This window comes from Tenrec ecaudatus, chromosome 13 (assembly GCF_050624435.1).
Source record: "Tenrec ecaudatus isolate mTenEca1 chromosome 13, mTenEca1.hap1, whole genome shotgun sequence".
Taxonomy (NCBI): Eukaryota; Metazoa; Chordata; class Mammalia; order Afrosoricida; family Tenrecidae; genus Tenrec; species Tenrec ecaudatus.
The window spans coordinates 14,401,751-14,422,540 of record NC_134542.1 but is presented as its reverse complement, the minus strand read 5'-3'; the positions used below and the strand labels follow the sequence as shown (position 1 = coordinate 14,422,540).

Sequence of the window (20,790 nt, the reverse complement as noted above, 5' to 3'; positions counted from 1 at the left end):
ATCATTGTGTGCTCACCTTCCCGATACGATTGCTAAAGACAAATGGGTACATAAACAAATGTGAAGAAAGCTGATGATGCCCAGCTATCAAAACATACAGCATCTGGGGTCTTAAAGACTTGAAGGTAAACAAGCGGCCAGCTAGCTCAGAAGCAACAAAGCCCACATGGAAGAAGCACACCAGCCTGTGCGATCAAGAGGTGTCAAGGGATCAAGTATCAGGCATCAAAGAACAAAAAATCAAATCATTGTGAATGAGGGGGAGTGCAGAATGGGGATCCAAGACCCATCTGTAGGTGACTGGACATCCCCTTACAGAAGGGTTGCAGGGAGGAGAGAGCCAGTCAGGGTGCAGTGTAGCAACAATGAAACATACAACTTTCCTCTAGTTCCTAAATGCTTCCTCTCCGCCCCCACTATCATGATCCCAATTCTACCTTACAAATCTGGCTAGACTAGAGGATGAACACTGGTACAGATGATGAACACTGGTACAGATAGGAACTGGAAACACAGGGAATCCAGGATAGATGATCCCTTCAGGACCAATGCTGAGAGTCATGATACTGGGAGGGTTGGTTGGAAAGGGGGAACTGATTACAAGGATCTACATATAATACAACCTCATCCCAGGGACGGACAACAGAAAAGTGGGTGAAGGGGGACGTCAGACAGTGTAAGATATGACAAAATAATAATAATCAATAAATTATCAAGGGTTGAGGGAGGGGGGAGAGGGGAAATGAGGAGCTGATATCAAGGACTCAAGTAGAAAGAAAATGTTTGAGGATGATGGCAACAAATGTACAAATGTGCTTGACACAATGGATGGAGGTATGGATTGTGATAAGAGTTGTACGAGCCCCCAATAAGATGATATATAAATAAATAAATCAAAGCGCTCTAACCCTCTCAGGAGCAGTAGTGGTAAAGTGGTATCATGAGGATAGGGGGATGGCCGGGAAAGGGGGAAGGGGGAAAAGTAGAGAACCCATCGCAAGGTTGGATATAACGCTCCCCCTTGAATGAGACAAACAACAGCAATGTGGGTGAAGGGAGACCATGGACAGTGTAAGACACAAAGTAATAATAACAATACATAACTGATGAAGGATTCACGGGAGTGGAAGGATTGGGGAGGGCGTGGATAAGAGGAGGAATTTATGCTAAGGGCTGGAGTAGAAAGAAACTGCCTTGGAAATGATGGACTACTATGCTTGATACAATTGATGTACGATGTATGGAATGTTATAAGAGCTATAAGAGCCCCCAATAAAATGATTAAACCCAAAACAAACATCGAATGACTAGTGTTGAGATCAGATGGCTCCACTTTTACACAAACGACGATGTTGTCTGCTTGAGCTGCGTGTCGGATCGGCTTTCTCCACTGACAGAAAACAGCTGAGGTTGTCCTTAAATATTTTGACAACTTTGCACCCACTCACCTAAACCCAGTTTATGTTTGTCTTTCTGTTTATTCTACCCATTTTTCACACAGATGGGTTTAAAATTTTTATTTTTAATTCTGAGGCTATGTCAATCTGAAAGAAAAAATATTTCCTTACAATCAAAACCTTGGAAATATGTTCCTTCTTGGTCAGTGTGAGACATGAAAGAATAATAATAATTTACAAATGATCAAGGGTTCATGGGGGAGGGGAGGGAAGGAGGGGGAAAATGAGGAGCTGATACCAAGGGCTCAAGTATAAAGGAAATGTTTTAAAACTGACGAGGGCAACAAACGTACAAATGTGCTTGACACAATGGCTGGAAGTATGGGTTGTGATAACAGCTGTATGAGGCCCCAATAAAATGATTTTTAAAAACATAAATAAATAAAATGTTCCTTCTTTGCAAAACTCTTTTAAGTTATTTCAAAACAACAATCTGCGATTTTTCCAAAAGGTACATCAAAAGGAAAGGCGTTGCTTCTTTCTGAGCCTGCTCCAATGCTCTTCACTTGCCTGCGCTACGATCCCTGCGGCTGACTTCAAAACCGCCGTGTCCCCTGCCCCCCACGCCTCCGCCAAGCCCCTCCACACCTCTGCCTTCCTACCGAGCAGTGACTCACATATATTGTGACAGTGCCCACGGGCACAACAGGAAATGCATTTCTATGTAAAACTATATTATTTTACAAGCACAATAAAAAATATAGCTACAAAAATTCATTAAAAAAAAACTCCCAACAACTCTTGGCCTCCGCCAAGCCCCTCCATACCTCTGCCTTCCTACCGAGCAGTGACTCACATACATTGTGACAGTGCCCACGGGCACAACAGGAAATGCATTTCCATGTAAAACTATATTACTTTACAAGCACAATAAAAAATATCGCTACAAAAATTCATTAAAAAAAACTCCCAACAAAACCTCATGGCAATTGAGTTAGTCAATTCTGACTCATTTACCTTTGTATATACTGAGAGGCATTGTACACACACCACCATCACCTTTTTATCATTTTTCAGGAGGGTAGGTGTAGTGGAGTTAAATTTCTTAATAACGGTTCTTCTGTCCATGTCTCTGTCATCCCCACTAAATGACCAGGTACCACTATGCAAACAGGGCATGGTGAACACCAATTGAGGGGACTGGTGTGTTTTAGCTGCCATTCTCCTGGCTTCAAGGATGAGCCCTCTTGGCAAGGAGAGAGAAATGCTATGACTTTGGAAGAAGCGTCCCAGGCTTGTACTTTTGAGATCTCTGAGTGGCAGAGGCACCAGGGTCCATGGGACAGAACAGAGAAGCAGTGTGAGGACTGAGACTGCGAGGCAGACGCCCAGGGGACCATGTGGCTGAGAGGCTGAGGATGATAGAGACTTGGCTGCTGGCTGAAAGGTGCACTGTGGACAATGACCGTCTCATGGTTTAGTAAGCCTGGTTTGTGGTAACCTGTCACTGCCCCTAATGTGAGCCCTGAGGGGTAGTGGTGAGGCATTGGGCTAACCACAGGCCAGCAGTTTGAAACCACTCCCATCAAGAGCTGTAGTCTTGGGAACACACAGGGCCAGAACTGGCTCAAAGGCTGTGGGTTTGTTCTTATTTTTTAGGTAACTCCTTGAATAAACCGCCTTCCTTTGTAAATATTGTCGGGAAGTCCTGTGTAGCCACTGCAGTGAGTGATCTGACCCAGTGTAGGAGCAGAGTGCCATGGGAGGGATGGCTGGCGTCAGACAGGTAAAGGACAGAGTCCGGACACATGTCTGCCCCACCCCACATGGCAATAAGGACGCCTGAGGAGGTCATATATGGGCACCATGCTGCTTTTACAGTAGCCAATCTATTAATTTTCTGAATAAGTAGCATGCCAAAATTGGGCAGTACGAGATTTTAACTATTTCATAGTAATATGTTTTTTAAAATGTATTGTGTATAGGGATAGATAATCAATGAATAACTCAAAAACAGTAACGAAATGCCATGAATAGGGCACCCTCATTAACTTCTGTAGTTATTGCATCTTAGAACTGATGACTCTGGTGAGAATTTTACTCTCAAGAATGAGAAGCACTCACCCAGCCCCACCCCATATGGTCACAATAGCAAGAATAATAAACAATGACAACAATGATAAATTCTGACTACAGAATTACAGACTTGGCTTTGATTCTGAAGAAATTACTTATAGAAAAATAATCTTTATATAAAAAGTTCAAAAAAGCATTATTCAAAGGAGTATAAACTGGGGGGAGATGTCGAATACTGAAAGGGGTCACTGATACATTGAATCAATAGCTTCTAACAAACCAAAACCCAACGCGCTGCCTCTGAGTTGGTTCCAACTCTTAGTGACCCTGCAGGACAGGGCAGACCTGCTCCGCTGGCTGTAGGACACTGTGATTCTTTACCGGAGCTGCAAACCTTATCCTGTTCCCTCAGAGGGACTGGCAGTTTCAAACAACTGACCTTGCAGTTAGTAGGCCAAGGCACAACCACTATGCCAGGCTCTTTGTCTAGTCATTAAAAATGGGGATAAAGGCCACAAAACAGTGAAAATACTCCTTATGAAATATTAAGTTGTAAAGTTACATAAAAATGCATAACGACACTATATCAATCTGAGCCAGGTGGGAGTGAAGGCAGGCAGATATTGAGGAAAAGAACACACCTGGGAGGCAAACCGACTTGGGCCTTGGTGGGGACGCCATAGAGAACATGTGGGGTGCTGGGAATGGGGAGAACAGCAGGGTCAGCCGACTTCCCCAACAGTAATCACGCAGAGCAAGCCAGCAATGGACCCCAAGGCACGTCAGGATGTACTTTGTCCAATATTCAAGCACAGCTTTCTGAAATCCAAAATGTAAAAATGTCCCACTCGCTAACAAGTGTGTTTCGTCGTCACCGCGGAGGCAATGAGTCTGAGTGGTGAGACGGGAGGGGCGTCTTTTGCACTGTGTAACCAGATGTGCTAGAATCAGAGGCTATTTGCAGGGGAGGGGGCTTTAATAAGGTAAACCCTGAGAGGCTTTGGCTGAGCCCCAATGAGACCACACCCTCTGAATTCTATGCTGCCCACCTGCATGCCATGGGTTGGGCTTGTTCTCCCGCAAGATGGATCTAGTAGCGGACAGACTCAGTACATCGGCCGAGGTAGTGCACAGGTGTGAGGTAGGTTCGGTACAGACCTGGGCATACATTCTCAACAGTCTCACCAGGCTAGACAGAGCAGGGAGGAGACACAGAAGAAAGAAGCCTCGGGCAGATCCTTTAAAGGTGCAGTTGGAGAGAAGACACTTCTAAAGTCCCAGGCTCAAAACAGTGCCTCTTCCTAAGCATGGGCCATCCTGCTTAGTGGCCTGCAAGTTCAGTGTTAAACTGCAGTGCACAGCCAACAGTCCCCTCGGTGACTGATGTCTGTGATAGTTACATAATCTGGTGTCAATTTGGGATTTAAGAGGATTAAGAGTGAAGGGGCAGAGTCATATTTCAATCTGTGTAGGAATGACCTTAAAATTCCAGTAACTTCAGTATTTCTCTCTCTCTCTCCCTTAGAGGCACTCTAATGACAAGACACATGGCACTATGCTGATAGACCCCGTGTCCTGGGAACTGGAGGAGCCACGTGGAGAGCCCTGCCAGCACTGAGATGCTTCTACCGTCATTGGATCCACAAGACTTTGCACCCACTGGCCTGTGATGGTCCTGCATTCAGCATCATTGTATGTGTTTCATGAGTCTGAAGGGGACTTTCTAGACTGGTGTCAGACTTATGGGCTAATATCGGACTTCTAGTCTACTGGGAGTAACACAACGTCACATCCTGTGAGGTGGCTAAGTTGACAGACACCCTTCGGTTGTATACTTAGGAAGGCAGAAGCGAGTAGAGAAAGTCCTAAAAACATAACTGCTCCCTTGTTTTGTCCAATTTCATTTATCACTTATGAAAATTTAGCTTCGTCTTACTAAGGTAAATAATTCCAAGCAAAATAAAACAAAACCTAAACTCATTGCCATCAAGTCCATTCTGCCTCATAGCAACCCTACTGGATAGCGCTGAACTGCCCCTTGGGGTTTCCAAGGCTATGGATCTTCATGGGAGCAGAGAGCTCAGCTGGTGGGTTCAAACCACTGTCCTTGTGGTTAGTAGTCCAATGTGTAACTCACCGGGGCGCCACCGGGCCTTCCATTCCAGGCAAAGCAGGCTTATTTGGGAGGGGATGTGTCTAACACTTTAAAAGGGGGGTGGGGGCATTCTGTGGTTTATTCTCTCAAGCAGTATCTCCTAAGCAATCAGGAAGCAGAAAGCATTAAACTGCCTTTCTAGCCCCTAGCCCCCACATAAAACCAGAGTACAGAAAGCCTAAGTCTAACTCTGAAACGCTCGCTTATCCCACGGGTTAGACTTCGTTGAATCACACCACCACAGGAAACCAAAGTACTTGTGATACCCGAAACGCAAAATGTGCCCAAGGGGCACTCCATTAGGAGGTGCCGTCTATTTTCCCACCTCTCAAATACAAAGCTGCTTGTGACTTGCTTCCATCCACATAACGCCAAAGTAGGGGGTGCCAGTTCTGAGAACAGGCCTCCGGAGACCTGGCCTGTTTCCCCTCCCACTTGGAAACTTGCCTGTGCTTTATAAACAAGTCTGGGCTAGCCTACTGGCAAACGGAGAAGAGGTCAGTTGTCCTAACCGGCCGGCAGCTAAGCTAAATCCAAACCACACCAAACCAAATCAGCGGCCACCAATTCACCTCTGACTCTGCGTGACCTCACGTCTGTCAGCGAAAAAGCAGCGCTGCTTTGGGTTTTCAATGGCTGTTTTTTTCAGAAGGAGCGCGGCAGGCTTTCTCCGGACGCAAATGAATGAACTCAAACTACCAACTTTTTGGTTAGCCCGCAACATTTCGTGAATTAATGTTAAGAATACTTGATGGTGGTGTGGTGGGTGGGGGATTGGGCAAGGATTTCAAGAGAAGCGATTTGTTTCACTGGATGAGGAGTCAGTCAAGACACAAACTAGGGGACAGGACTCTAATGAGAGAGAACAGCACACCAGTAACTAGTCTATCTGCGTTACTACTGGGAATCAAAACTTCCCAGCAGCACTGAATTCCCAATGCAACATTACTCCCGGTAGGCGGTGCTGCTGATGTAAGGCAAAGCAAAGACGCTTCAAGGGGCGATGAGAAAGAAAGAAATAGGGGGAAAGCCAGACAGGTGATAGCATCTTTCATAATTCATTTTATTGGGGGCTCTTAAAGCTCTTTAAACAATCCAATCATTGCGAATGTTTCTCCCTTTTCCCCACCTTTACCCTACGCTCATGGTATCACTACTCCCATTACTGTTCTGTCCTGGATTCTGTGTGTTGAGAGCTCTTATCTGCACCAGTGTGTATGCTCTGGTCTAGGTGGATTTGCAAGGTAGAACTGGGATCACAATTGTGTGGGGGAGGAAGCATTAAAGAACTAGAGGAATGTTGTGTGTTTTGTTGGTGCTACATTGCACCCTGGCTGACACATCCCTTCCTTGTGACCCTTCTGTGAGGGAATGTCCAATTGTCTAAAGATGTGCTTTGGGTTTCTACTCCACCCCCTTGTTGGCATCAATGTTTGTTTGTTTTGGGTTTTCTGACACCTGATACTTGATCCCATCAACATCTCATGATCTTCCATGTGGGCTTTGTTGCGTCCATGCTAGATGTCGCTTGTTTCACTTCAAGCCTTTTAAGACCCCAGATGCTATTATCTTTTAATAGCCAGACACCAGCAGCTTTCTTCACCACATTTGCTTATTCACCTGCTTTGTCTTCAGAGATCATGTCAGGAAAGTGAGCATCACAGAATGCCAGGTTATTAGAACAAAGCGTTCTTGTGTTGAGGGAGCACTTGAGTAGGGCCCAATGTTTGTCTGCTACCTTGATACTTAACATATAAATATATGTACACAGACCTATATTTCTATCATTATATATGACTATATTTATAATATACATGCCTTTATTTATACCTCTAGATATCTTTGGCCTCCTAGTTCTTTCCTGTATTTCATTTTATTTTTCTCCTGTCCCACTATCATGTTAAACCTTCATTCAGCTCGCAGTAATTCCTCTCACCAGATATCCTACACCCTCCTCGCCATCGATTTTAGATCTCTTGTTGTTCCCCTGTCCCTGGGTTTGTTGGCTCCCTCTTCCCTCCCCCTTGCTTCAGCCGGCCCACCCCACCCCTGCCCCCAACCATCAGTCCCATTGTTTTCTCTTCAGGACTGTTTATGTTGCTTATCTTATATAGCTAGACATGAAAAAAGGGGAGAGACCTATAAATAATTCCAGGTCTGTCTGCTGACCCTTATGTATGTTTTCCGATCCAGTCTGATGAGGTGCCAAGCCCTGCCTCTGCAGACAGGTGACATTTAACCTAAAATATCCCTGACAATGGTTGGCTGTTGGCCTTATAGACACCTCTCCTGAATAAAGTAACATACAGTCACAAAGAAAAATAACAGGTAGACATTCTAGCCAGGCATCTGATTCTAGATTCTGTGTTCCTATGCTGCAACAAACAAACAAACAACCCCAAAGCAGTAACACTGAAGCAGGGCTCTAACAAGAGAGGAATAGGGCCACTCCCGCTTCCTGTCTTCCCACTTTTTAAAAAATTATAAATTATTTTATTGGAGGCTTTTATAACAATCCACACATCAATTGTATCAAGCACATTTGTCCGTATGTTGCCATCAGCCTTCCCCCTTCTTAAGCTTACTCTATAAAAGCACATCTAAGTCAACTTTTAGTCACTGTGTGACAGTTACTAGAAACAGTACCCTGGTGTTTTGCAAAGGAAAATCTCACCAGCGATTCCAGGTTTATCTCTAAGTATGAACAACAAACCCACTGACACTGAGTTGACTCTGACTCACAGTAACCCTATATAGCAGAGAAGAATTGCTCCTTAGGGTTTCCGAAATTGCGAATCTCTGCAGGAGCGGCCAGCCTGATCCTGCTCCCTGGAACAGCTGGTGAGTTTGAATCACTGGCCTTGTGGTTAGCAGCCTGACCCATGACCCACCCTGCCATCAGGGCCTGTTTGCCAAAGTTTAACACTTAACACTTGATGATTATTTCCCTGGGAGCATCCTGTAAATACACAAACTTTCAAAAGCTGTTTTTTCTGTTCTGTTTCCCAAATTATGTGCAACATCTTTAAACAGTTTACCCCCTGTGAGATGTCAATATAAGAACTACCGTAGGCCCAACAGCACTGAGCTCCCGGTGGACCTCTGTCTCCATCGCTGGGCCCCCGAAACAATAGGTCAGTCACTCTTATCTTCAAAATCTAATTTTTTAAAAATGAAGACTGAAGACTTACAGCCTTAACTGATCCAGGGGGCCTTACACTGAAGTTTTCATGTTTAAAAAGCAGTGACCTTCAACCGATTGTCTCAGTCTTTGGTGCAGGCCCAAGAAGTTCACCAAGCAAGCCTTTCTGGAGGGCCGGTTCCTCCGCTCCCCACACTTCAGTCTATTTTAAAGCCGAGCCTCACTTTCCACACCCCAGACTAGACACATGTCGGCTGAAACTTACATTCTTCAAATTCTGAAACTTAGTGCTGTTTTGCTCCTCGACAACTTCCTGGATTAAAAGGCAATCCTACTTTACTGATGGAATATTTTAAAGGAACATCATGATTTTCGCTTATGCTGTGCCTGCTCAAGTCTTCTAGTTCCAAAGTTCTGGCAGCTTACAAGTTAAAAATAAGAATGTAGGGGGAAATTTTTAAAAAGAATGTAGGTTTAGCAAAGAATAAATGACTCGAAGGATTGACAATTCCGATGACATACAAATTACAATGTAAAAAGGGTGCACCACCATTCTCTGGCCACAGCACAGCGACCCCTGAAGGTTTAGACTCCAAGCTCACTGTCTAAGCCAGTAGTGACCAGTGACCCGGCTTGGATGGAATTATACTTTGACCTCCGTACTGGTTCGATATTGTTTGGGCGGGGGCGGTCATGTTGACCTCTGTTACCTGTAGTTTGGTGTTAATGAGAACACAGGTCAATGACTCCAGGCAAGCGTATCCCAGAAGGCAACAAAATGAAGACAAACTATAAACTGTACTCTCCCTCCGCGGGAAGGGAAGAATCACCCTTGTTCACGTGCAGTCAAACGCACCATCCTCCCTGCACAGCTCAGAGACACTCTGTGACCCCGTAGGGCAGAACAGAGCTGCCCTTCAGGTTTCTGAGTCTGCAAATGTGTACAGGGACAGCTGGTGGGGCTGAACTGCTGACCTTGTGGTTAGCAGCCCGAAGTGCCCTTTCCAGACCTCAGCATCACCTGGAAAGTCACCAGAAGGAGGAAGAAAACAAAACACGACACCACAAAACAACATCTCTCAGGATCACCATAGACTTAGCTAATGAGAAACTCCCGGGCTGGGCCCTGCTTTAACAAGCCCTCCGGTCACTGCACCTGCACACCCAGTCTGAGCGCCACTGCTCCAGAGACCAGATAAACAAGCACAGGCAGCCCAGAGCAGGGTGTGTCAGGCACACAGGATGTCGGGGGGCCACCTCATCCTTGGCTGTGGGGGTGGTCCTGTGCATTGCAGGATGCTCAATGCCACCCTCTACCCACCAAAGACGCCAGAAGTGACAACCCAAAATGACATCAAACACTGCCCCATGTCCCCTGGGGCAAAGTCACCCAGGACAAAGCTGGCATCTTGGGCAGTTCCTCGCAATAGTTCCTCCTGGCATCTTGGGCAGTTCCTGGCATCTTGGGCAGTTCCTCTTGGGGAGTCCTGATGTGTTTAGTGTTGCACAATGACTCGCCTTCGGTCGGATCCTTTAAATGTTCGAGGCTCCTTTCTGAGCAGTAAAGCAGAAATGGTATGGAGCAGGGAGAGCCGATTTTTCAGACCTTGGAAACCAGTGGAAAGGAAGGGAAGAAAACGGAGTCGTGGCTGCTGGAGGGCCAATCACTGGTCGATACGGCCTGGACTTGGTTCCCCCAAATGTGCACAGAGATGAGGTACACAAGGGAAAGAACTCGAGCCTCGGAGTCAGAGCTGGGTTCTAAATCTCCTTCTATGCCTTTCCTGCCACATGACCTGGAGCCTTCTGAGCTTCCGTTTCCTGAATGATCCTAACACAATGTCTGTACCAGGGGTTAGCAAACTTTTAAGCCAGAAGAGCCAATCTTGTCCCTCACAACAGCTTACAAATTATTCGAGAGCCCTAATTGTATTTTATAAACAGAAGAAATCACCATGATCTGAATATCCTTTCACAAATTCCAATTTTATTTCAGAGCCACCTGTTATGTACCAAGAAGAACTGCAGTTTGCCCATCCTTGGTCTACACCACACATTTCTGGACTCTCCTGGTGGGCCTGACACGGCAAGTGAACACACTGCTATTTCTGCAGAAAGACAGCGCCGTGCTGCACATCTGCTGACCCACTGCCATTGAGCCCATCCCGACTCCTCTCAAAAACCCAGCTCCCTGCCATCGAGCCGATTCTGACTCAGGTCTGTACCGGAGCAGACACCAGCCCCCAGTGACACCAGGGCCCCTAGGAATGATGCATTGGGTCATCCGTCCCGATCAATGAGATCTCAGGCCCAAGGAACAGGAAAGAGAAAAGAGGTTTGACTTGTGGAACGTACTGAATTATAGAAATGCTGATAAGGGAAGATGGTCCCTAGCTACCTTTTGGGAGACTATGGATTGGATTTCCGTAGCATACTTATGGGCTAATGAAAAAATCAAACCTGTTGCCATTGAGTCAGTTCCAACTCATGGCCGCCCTATAAGGTTTCCATGGTTGTGCATCTTATGAATGCTGACTGTACCATCTTTCTCCCAGGGAGCACTGACTGGGTTCGAACTGGCAGCCTTTAATAAATAGCCCACCACTGAACCCGCTAAGCTTCAAGGGCTCGTTACTGGTAGAGGTGAAAGCAAACAAGAAGGGGCTCCTAGAAGTGGGGCCCGGTCCAGGAGAGCAGGGTCAGACAGAACAAATCCAGTCCAACTCACAGTGACCCTATAGGAAAGGGCAGAACTACGCCTTTGGGTTTCCAAGGCTGTAATCTTTCTCCTGTGGAGTGGCTGGTGGTTTTGCACTGCCAACCTTCCGTAAGTGACCACTGTCGCCAGTGACTGAGGATGTCTTCATTGGTTCTTGCTGAGCTTCGAGTCTGTGAGGAGATGCCCTGGGCATTCTGCAGGCACAGCATAGCCTAGAGGCGGACGGAGCCCAGTCAAGGGAAGCAACCTCACCTACCACAAGATCAGACTGTTAGGGTCCATGGGTCTGCATTGGCTGGTTTGGGGGAAGTGGATCCAGAGCTTAGCGACGGTTATTTCTAAAGCACAAACTGTGATCAGGACAGCGGTTTTGTTTCCACTCTGAGGTTTCCTCACTGCCTGCAGAATAAAGACCGACTTCCGACCAGTGGCACATAAGTTTGGCCCTTCCAGCACCCCATTCCTTTCTCCTGCCACGCCGCCCACACACCTAGGGCTTCACTCACTCCCCATCCGTATGTTCCGCCACCCTTTCCCTCTGCCTGGCACTGGAATGTCCATCCTTCCTTCCTTCCTACTGACCACTCCTCCATCCACCAAGAGCAGCTCCCGTGACCTCTGGCCTGGACTCAGAGCCACCACAAGGGCCTCCTCTTCTAGGCTGTCCTGCACAGTGCCCGGGCCATCTCTTCACGGCACCGCCTGCGCTCTCTTGTGGAAAAAGCAGTTCCGCGTGAGCTATCTTTCTAGCCCACGGATGTAGGACAAGGTCCAGCAAAGGGCAGGTGGCCAATAAATGTTTCTTGGATGAAGAACAGCAGTGAGTGTTCTGTTCCTCAGATACGTGGTTTCACGGCGTCAGAGACCATAAAAACCAGGACTCAGATGTTACACGGGGGGGGGGGGCAAGTACTGTGGCTTTGACTCTTGGGTCTCCTGGGCCAGAAACTCCATACGTAAGGGAAGGAAGGAGGGGGAGAGAGGAAGGGTGCCATGCTTACTTATGACAATGTAAAAGCAAACCCCCACCACCCAAAGCCCCCAAATCACAGCCTTGTATATTCACTCAATCTCACACAATGTGGCACCTCCTAAAAAACTATGCTAGGTTCCACGCACCCAACACATACACCAGAAACCCAAAGCAAGCCCAGTACTCTGCCCAAGGAGGCGCCAGGGCACTGCCGGGACTGTGGTGTCCAGGGAAGAAATGTGCTCATCATGCTCCTCCACAACATCCCAGCTCCAGAGCAGCTAAGTAATCACTTTCCCTACAGTGCTTATCAGCACTGCTTCCAGCAACTGACCTCAAACGCATAAGACATGAATAAAGAATTCAAGGTAAAAGACCGGCTATTGTTCTTCAAGTGTTGCTTGCACCTGTCCTGGCCAGAATCCCTCTCCCAAGTCCTTCCTGTTTAGACACACACACACACCCTACACACACCCTCACTCACCTAGCTGTCTGAGTTTAGCTTACACATACACAGGCAGGTAGCGGCTGCTGCAGGCTCACAAGACACTCACAATCTAGTTGGGGGAAAGGCATCAAAAAGTAAACACGAAATATCACAAAGAACCTGGGGTTTTCGTTTTTACCTTCCTATTCAGGGTTGACTGGCTTCAAAGTCACTTATTTCAGAATATAGGATTGCAACACAGAGGATGTACTCAGTGTCAATGCATTGTGCTGGGGGAACCCACTGAATTGGCGTGTGATCGGCTGTGCATATTCTCAACAACATAATGAATTATAAGGATACATACATATCACATCTAAGAGGCCAAAAGGCTGAAGTAGGCCTGCAGCTTCCAGAGGAAAGCGCTGCCTTTCAGCTTCCAGAAAGCCTGTCAAACGTCTGTAGACAGGAGCATTTAAGACCATGAATTGCACCAAAGTAGAGTTCTGCTCAATAGATGTCAGTCATTTCCTACAGCAGTAAGGTCGCTTAAATGAGAAACTTTTGGGGTTTAAAGCCTAGTTTTAAAATAGCAACAATACTGCTCCAATCCAGTCACACTGTCCTGGGGAGACTAGAGCGCAGAGCACAGGGTGGGAAGTGCCCGGTTGCATTTCTAGCCTCACCCGTGTCTCTGATTCAGAGTAGCCAGCTTCACTTCATGGGCCTCAGTCCCTCCTGAATAAACTGAGACTGCTGGGAGAGATCCAGTATTTCCTAAAGTTTGATGGGCACTCAAAATTGTCAGATGTTTTTGGGTGCAAGCGAGTAAGGCATTTCATTTTAAGAGTTGTTTATGGCAAGTGATACTGGGTGGTTTTTTAAAAATAAATCATTTTATTGGGGACTCGTACAATTCTTATCACAATCCATGTATCCATCCATTGTGTCAAGCACATTTGTACATTTGTTGCCATCATCATTCTCAAAACATTTTCTTTCTATTTGAGTCCTTGGTATCAGCTCATTTTCCCCTCCCTCCCTCACAAACCCTCGATAATTTATAATTTTTTTTTCTATGTCTTATACTGTCCGATGTCTCCCTTCACCCACTTTCCTATTGTCCATCCCCCAGGGAGGGGGGTTATATGTAGATCATTGTGATCAGTTCCTCCTTTCTCCCACCACCTTCCTTCCCCTTCCCCTCCCGGAATCTCTACTCTCATTATTGGTCCTGAGGGGTTTATCTGTCCTGGATTCCCTGTGTTTCCAGCTCTGTTCTGTACCAGTGTACATGCTCTGGTCTAGCTGGGTTTGTAAGGTAGAATTGGGTTAATGTGGAGAAAGTTTAGGTGGGTCTACCAGCTATGGCAAGATAGTTGGTCCAAGGGCCCAGCATTGGAGGAAGAAAAGATGTAAACCCCAGAGCAAGAGAAAAGGAGAAGAAACTGCATAGAAACCCCTGGAATCAAGGGCAAAGAATAGAATGCTTCCAAGTAAGGAGGGAATTCCTGGTAGGAGGGAGGCCTAAAATTGGAACTGACAGAGTGGCGGAGGGGCGGGGGTGTAACCTCACATACCCAGGTGCCAAGGGGCGTCCTGAAGGCCTATGTGTTAAGAACCTGGCTTGGGGCAAATCTCACAGAGAACATCAGGGTGTAGAGTGCAGTGTGGTGGTGGTGGTGGGTTTGTGGATACAGGGTCAAAAAGGGTTGAGGTCCCCTGATACATGAGGGAGTGGGGCGGAGGCATGGGAGGGGAGGGGGGCTCTCAGGCTGGAGGGTTAAGGAGAAAAGTGATTCAGGCCAAAGGAGGAGGGGCTGGGTCCCAGGGTAGAGAGGTGCCTGTGGGATCTTCCACTGATTGGAGGGCAGGGGTCTCAGGCTTTTGGGGCAAGACGGACTGGGGTCCCTAACTATATGTGGGCAGAGGGGCTTCAGTCAGAGCTGGGGGGGCCCGCGAGGGCGGGGCACCCCGGTATGAGGAGTGTGGGGGAGAGGCGGGCAGAAACGGTGCAGAGGGGGAGGATTTAGCCTGAGGGGCCCGTGGAAGGGGTCCCGAGCTAAAGGGGCGCCGAGGGTTGGGGTCCCAGACTGAAGGGCCGAGATGCAGGCGGGGGCGGTAGTTGAGGAAGGGCCGGAAGCGGGGTCCCGGGCTGGGGGTCTCCCAGGAGGGGGTGGGAGCTGAGGACCCCGCTTATCTCCCCAGGGCCGGGGGGATCCCTGGGCGGGGGGGACGGGCCGCCGGTCCCGCAGCCCTGCCCAGCGGCCGCCCGCCCGGAGCGCGGGCCGCCCGCGTCGCGCCAGGCCCCGCACACGACTCGCCCGCTACCTGTCCTCGCTGGCCGTGATCACGCCGTCCTCCTTGGGGATGAGCAGCGCGGCCGTGACGCTGTCCTGGTGGCCCTCGATCTTGCTCAGCAGCACGGGACGGCTGCTCTGCGGCCTCGAGTGGATCTCGGCCGCCATGTTCGCGCGGCACCGGCGGCGGCGGCGGCTTCCCGCGGGCGCGCGCAGGCGTAGGCGCGGGCGCGCGCGCGGACAGCCCGTCAGCCGACTGCCCGGCGGGCGGGGACGCGCCCTTTCCCGACGGCTCCGGAGCCACGTGGGCGCCGCCGCCGGAAACTCCCGAGCGCGGCCGCCGTCCACTCGGGTTGCCGGGACGCCAAGCGCCCGAACGCGCCCAGGCGGGGGAGGAGGCTCAAGGGCGTGCCACGCCAAGGCCACGCCCACTGGCTCGGCCCTACGGGGCAGGGGAGGAGGCTCAAGGGCGTGCCACGCCAAGGCCACGCCCACTGGCTCGGCCTTACGGGGCAGGGGAGGAGGCTCAAGGGCGTGCCACGCCACGGCCCCGCCCACTGGCTCGGCCTTACGGGGCAGGGGAGGAGGCTCAAGGGCGTGCCACGCCAAGGCCACGCCCACTGGCTCGGCCCTACGGGGCGGGGGAGGAGGCTCAAGGGCGTGCCACGCCACGGCCCCGCCCACTGGCTCGGCCTTACGGGGCAGGGGAGGCACTAGCCCCCAGACCAGGGTTCCCAGGGCTTAATGCGAACGTTTACCGCGGGAAAATGCAGGACTTTCTACCCCGGTAAAGAGTGACAGCTCCGGAAAGCCAAGGGACGCTTCTCCCTGCCCCTGGGGCCGCTGTGAGTCAGAATCCGCTAGAAGGCGTGAGTTCGGTTTGGTTTGGAACATATTCCAAGAAGCCACTGTTGAGAAGACGCATTCTGGTTTTTAAAATATTTAAAAATTATATTTGGTTTGGAACATGTGCCAAGAAGCCACTGTTGAACAACAACAACAACAAAAAGAAGCCACTGTTGAGAAGAGGCATTCTGATTTTAAAATATTTTAAAATTATATTTGTGTGTGTATATATATATATATATATCTTAGAGCCTTTGACCAGCACGTGCCTGTCTGTGTGTTTTCTCTGTGGGGGCTTGTGTGTTGCCATAATGCTGGAAGTTATGTCACTGGTATTTCAAATACCAGCAGGGACACCCTTGCTGATGACCAGGTTTCAACAGGGCTTGCCTAAGAACAGACTGTGAAGAAGGAATACCTGTCCACTCCGGAGGGACCGGCCACTGACAACCATGTGGGTCACAGAGATCTGCTGCTGGGAGAGGTGCCTCTCAGGGTGGAAGGCACATGAGGGGAATGTGGGGGGAAGAGGAGCTAGCAGCCTACTCAAAGAAGAGTCACTCATAATGATGTGGATGAAGGAGAGCCTTTGGGAATCAAGCCTTCAGGACCTTCATTTGCTGATGGGGCACCACTCAAATTGCGAAGCAATATGGGATGTATGAAGTATGAATCTAGAAAATTTGGAAATGTCATGAGTTGCGATCTGAAAAGATTCTCTGGGCAAAATAGCTGTCCAATTATGTGGATCCCAACAAATGGCTCTCCTGGAGAAGAAAGGGAGTTCGAACTACTTTCTCGTGACCAAAAGGAGACCCCATGACCTAGTGATTTCACCTTGGACCTTTAGCTGCTGGGCAGCTGTGGGAAGCCACCAGTCAGCTGCTCCAAGTGAGACAGACGGGCTTTCTACTCCCGTCTAGAGTGACAGTCTTGGAGTCGCTTAGAGCAGCGGTTCTCAACTTGGGGGTCGAATGACCCTTTTCACAGGGCTCACCTGATTCATAACAGTAGCACAATGACAGTGATGAAGTAGCAACAAAAATAATTTTATGGTTGGGGGGTCACCACAACATGAGGAACTGTATGAAAGGATCGCGGCATTAGGAAGGTTGAGAACCCACTGTCGTAGAGGCAGTCACCCCTGTCCTATAGGGTTGCTATGAGCCAGCATCCACTCTATGGCAGTGTGATAAGATAAGATAAGATATAGCACAAGAAAGGAACAGTTAAATTATAAAGCAGTACAAATGACTTAGTGCAACTCACTCCTGTGAGACAGTTGTAGACACTGGCAGTCCTTCAAGTCTTGAGGGCTGCCAGGTAGTCCTCTGTAGAGAGAATTCCGGCTATCTAAGCACAGGCAGCAAATAGCAAGGCAGGTCACCAACAGTTAGCCAGGTCACCAACAATCAGTCCCCACTCAATCAATATGGGATGTAAATTATTATTAATCAAGAGATGTAAAATCCAATTGTGTGGTGAGGCAGGTCTTAAAGGGACATCAAATTACAGGGACACAGTACACAGGTTAGGTGTCCCACAGGTAGTGTAGCTTGCAAATTGAGGCAAAGAACAAGCAAGGCAGCCACACACTGGTCCGATTATCAAAGAGCAAGAGACAAGAAAGGTGAGGCTCTCCGAGCCATTTATCTCTCTGCCCTTCAATTAATCCCAGATGTGTTTATCTGCCAGGCTGGCACAATAAACTATCTCAGTCAGTGAGGGTTTTTTTTTTTTTTTGGTTCATTATACTCATTCTGAACCTGTACATGGATTAAGAGGCAGGCTTTGGAGCAGAACATGGGAATGCTTCATGGTTTACAATCAGGAACCCTTTCACTATACTTAGTGAATCTGTATGCTGATCATCTAAGAATCTGAATCAAGGTGACCCCATGTGGGTCATAGAGAATTATGAGACATGGGCTTTCAGTGACACTTTCAGAAGTAGTCCCTTGTTATTTTTGAATAACTGTCCCCATGAACACAATGTAGCATTCTGTAATTCCCATTCTTTGCTATGTAATCCATGGTTTGTTGTAACATGCTGTTGACTACCTTTGCATAGCCAATAAAGCATGTAAATATCTTTCTCATGTACTCTTCTTTGAGACACGATCTATCTGACATCAGCAGTGATATTTCTAGTTCAATATCCTCTTCTGAATCTGGGTCGAATTTTGTTTTAGAAAGAAAAGCCCCCCAAATTCAAATATATTCAAAATCAATTCAGTGCCATCGAGTCAATGCCTACAGGACAGGGTAGAACTGCCCGTGAATTTCCAAGACGATCACTCCTTGTAGGGGTCATAGCCTCATTTTCCTTCCTTGGAGGGGCTGGTGGCTTCCAACTGCTGACCTTGCAGTTAACAGCCCAATAAATCACGACTACACCACCAGGGCTCCTTTAAGAACTGACCAGAGTACTTTTTAAGTTTTCTTCTTTTAAAAAAGTGTTTGCTATAAGTTCACAAATATTATCATTGCCACAACATTGTAGCTAAAATACCAGAAAAGTTGCCCAAATCAGGAAGTATAAAAACACCATCAGCAACAAAAAAAATACATGATTTGAAGTGTTGTTATAGTTGGGTAATTATGGCACCTCTGTCCTGAGCACATTAGAAGCCTGAACAAATAAATTAGCAGAGAGTATGGGTCTTGTAAGTAAAATGGAACATGTATGTTGAGCTTACGAAAAATATTTGTTATAACTTGCTACAGGAATATATGTATTAAATATGCATTTCTTTTGAAACGCTGCATAACTCAGAGGTCATTTTCATGGGACTTTTTGACAGTATCATCTAGTGTGGTCTGCACCCCCCCCCTACATTCCTGCAGTGACATCACTGTGCAGAATTTGCATACAGATCAAGAGACAGTCATTTGAACAGAGCACTGGGAGACCACACTTACCTCGTTTGAGTCTCAGAGACCCGATAGGACCAGGGAGAACTGCCTCATGAGGTTTCTGAGGCTGTAAATCTTTACTGAAGCAGACCGCCTCTCTTTCTCTTGCAGCGTATCCGGTGGGTTTGAGCTGACACTCTTAGTACCCCGATGCTTAACCCACTGTGCCACTAGGGCTCCTCATGGGGGTATTGTATGGCTTAAAATAAGGAAATGTGTCTATCGGGGCTGTACCCTTTCCCCACACTTAATTCAATTTGCATTTGAGCAAATACTCTGAGAAGATGGGCTCTAAGCAGCAGACTCTCAGCATCCGGCTTGGAAGAAGATTTATTAACAACCTGGAATATGCAGAAGACAAAACCTTGCTTGCTAAAAGCAAAGAGAGCTTGAAGCACCTATTTAAAAAACAATTATTACTGTAAATTAGATGGGGGGGGTGAAGCACTATATGGATGAAGCTCAAAGACAACAGTATTCAATAAGGGCTACACTTTAACAGAAACAAAAGTTCTCGCAAAATGGACCAATGAGCGAGATCACGATGATTAGGGTAGAAAAAAGATTGAACTTATCAAGGATTTCATTTTGCTTGACTTCACAGTTAAGGCCCACAGAAGCAGCAGAGAAGAAGTCAAATGATGTGTTGCACTGGGCAAATCTGCTGCATAGCAACAGACCTTTTAAAAATGTTAAAGAGCAAAGATGTTACTTCGATGTCTAGGGTGCACCTGGTCTAAGTCCTGGTACTTTCGATCGTTTCATGTGCATGTGAGAGACAGACAATAAAGATAACCGAAGAACTGAAGACTTCAAATGGTGGTGGTGATGAAGAATTTTTCAGTATGCTACGAGGTGGATGGACACAGTGGCTGCAACAATGGGCTCAAGCACAGGAACAGCTGTGAGGCTGGCACAGGACCAGGCTGGGTTTCATTGTGAACAGTCAAGTGGATCAGAACGTACTCAGTGGCACCTAGCAATAATGGAAGAGGAAGACACAAGTCTGCCTCGGAAGAACTACAGCCAGAGTATTCTTCAGAAGATCGGAGACTGTTCATTTCCCTAGGGCTACCAGTCCCTAGATAGAGGGTCAGTAAGTCCGATTGATGTAGCGGTTGCTCAGACACAGCAGTGATTGTACCGATTCCACAAGCCTGGGCAGTGTTTCCCTCTGCTGTACACGCAACCTATTTATGTGTTGGAACCAACTTGATGGCCCCTATACGAGACGGTGGAAACAAACAAACAAAAATTACCTTCTATTGGTGATTTAGAAAGCACAGATTATGTATGGTAGCTATTATTAAATAAATGTCTTTTCCTTGATTCCTAATCTTTAAATTTATCTTGCTGCCACTTGGTACTGTTGGATTTTTACTTAAAATAATTACATTTGGGTTTAGTCAGTAGGGTTTTGTATAGGAGTGACAGGTGAAAAGTATCATCTTAGTACATATTTGTTCAATAAATATTGGCAAGATGGATGATGTGGAACTGGAAGACAAGAAAGGTGTTCCTCTCTTTGAGAATATGTTTCCTTTGAGCAGTTTGTGTTTTGTTTTTGCTTTAAAGAGCAAGGAAAGGATAAAACAAATGAGAGGCCGCAGCGCCCTCTCCCTTAAATTCCTGGACTCACAGCGCACCCCGCTAGTTTGAGTCCCTTATATAAAGGAAGCCCCCCGTGCGCACGCGCAGCCGCCCCACCCCTCGCATGTTGGCCCCGCCCACCATCGCCTGTTGGCCCCGCCCCCTGCACGCCGGCCTCTCGCCCGTCCTACCCCGGCTCCTTTCCGCCACCCCCACCCCATGTTCCAGGGGGACCTGTGTTACTGAGAC

At 47.7% G+C, this 20,790-nt stretch overlaps 1 protein-coding gene across 2 annotated transcripts in view; it reads right to left on the bottom strand.

Annotated features, from left to right (window-relative positions):
* WDFY1 (WD repeat and FYVE domain containing 1) overlaps nt 1-15,448 on the bottom strand; it is a 54,847-nt gene extending 39,399 nt beyond the window's left edge. The window contains exon 1 of one of the 2 annotated variants that reach the window (XM_075529739.1): nt 15,221-15,448. In XM_075529739.1, the coding sequence (XP_075385854.1) occupies nt 15,221-15,357 (137 nt within the window). In that variant the 5' untranslated portion in view covers nt 15,358-15,448. Of the gene's footprint in view, nt 1-8,819; nt 8,979-15,220 lie in introns of those variants that run through there. The other variant, XM_075529741.1, reaches the window with a different exon arrangement.
* Nucleotides 15,449-20,790: the final 5,342 nt, after the last annotated feature.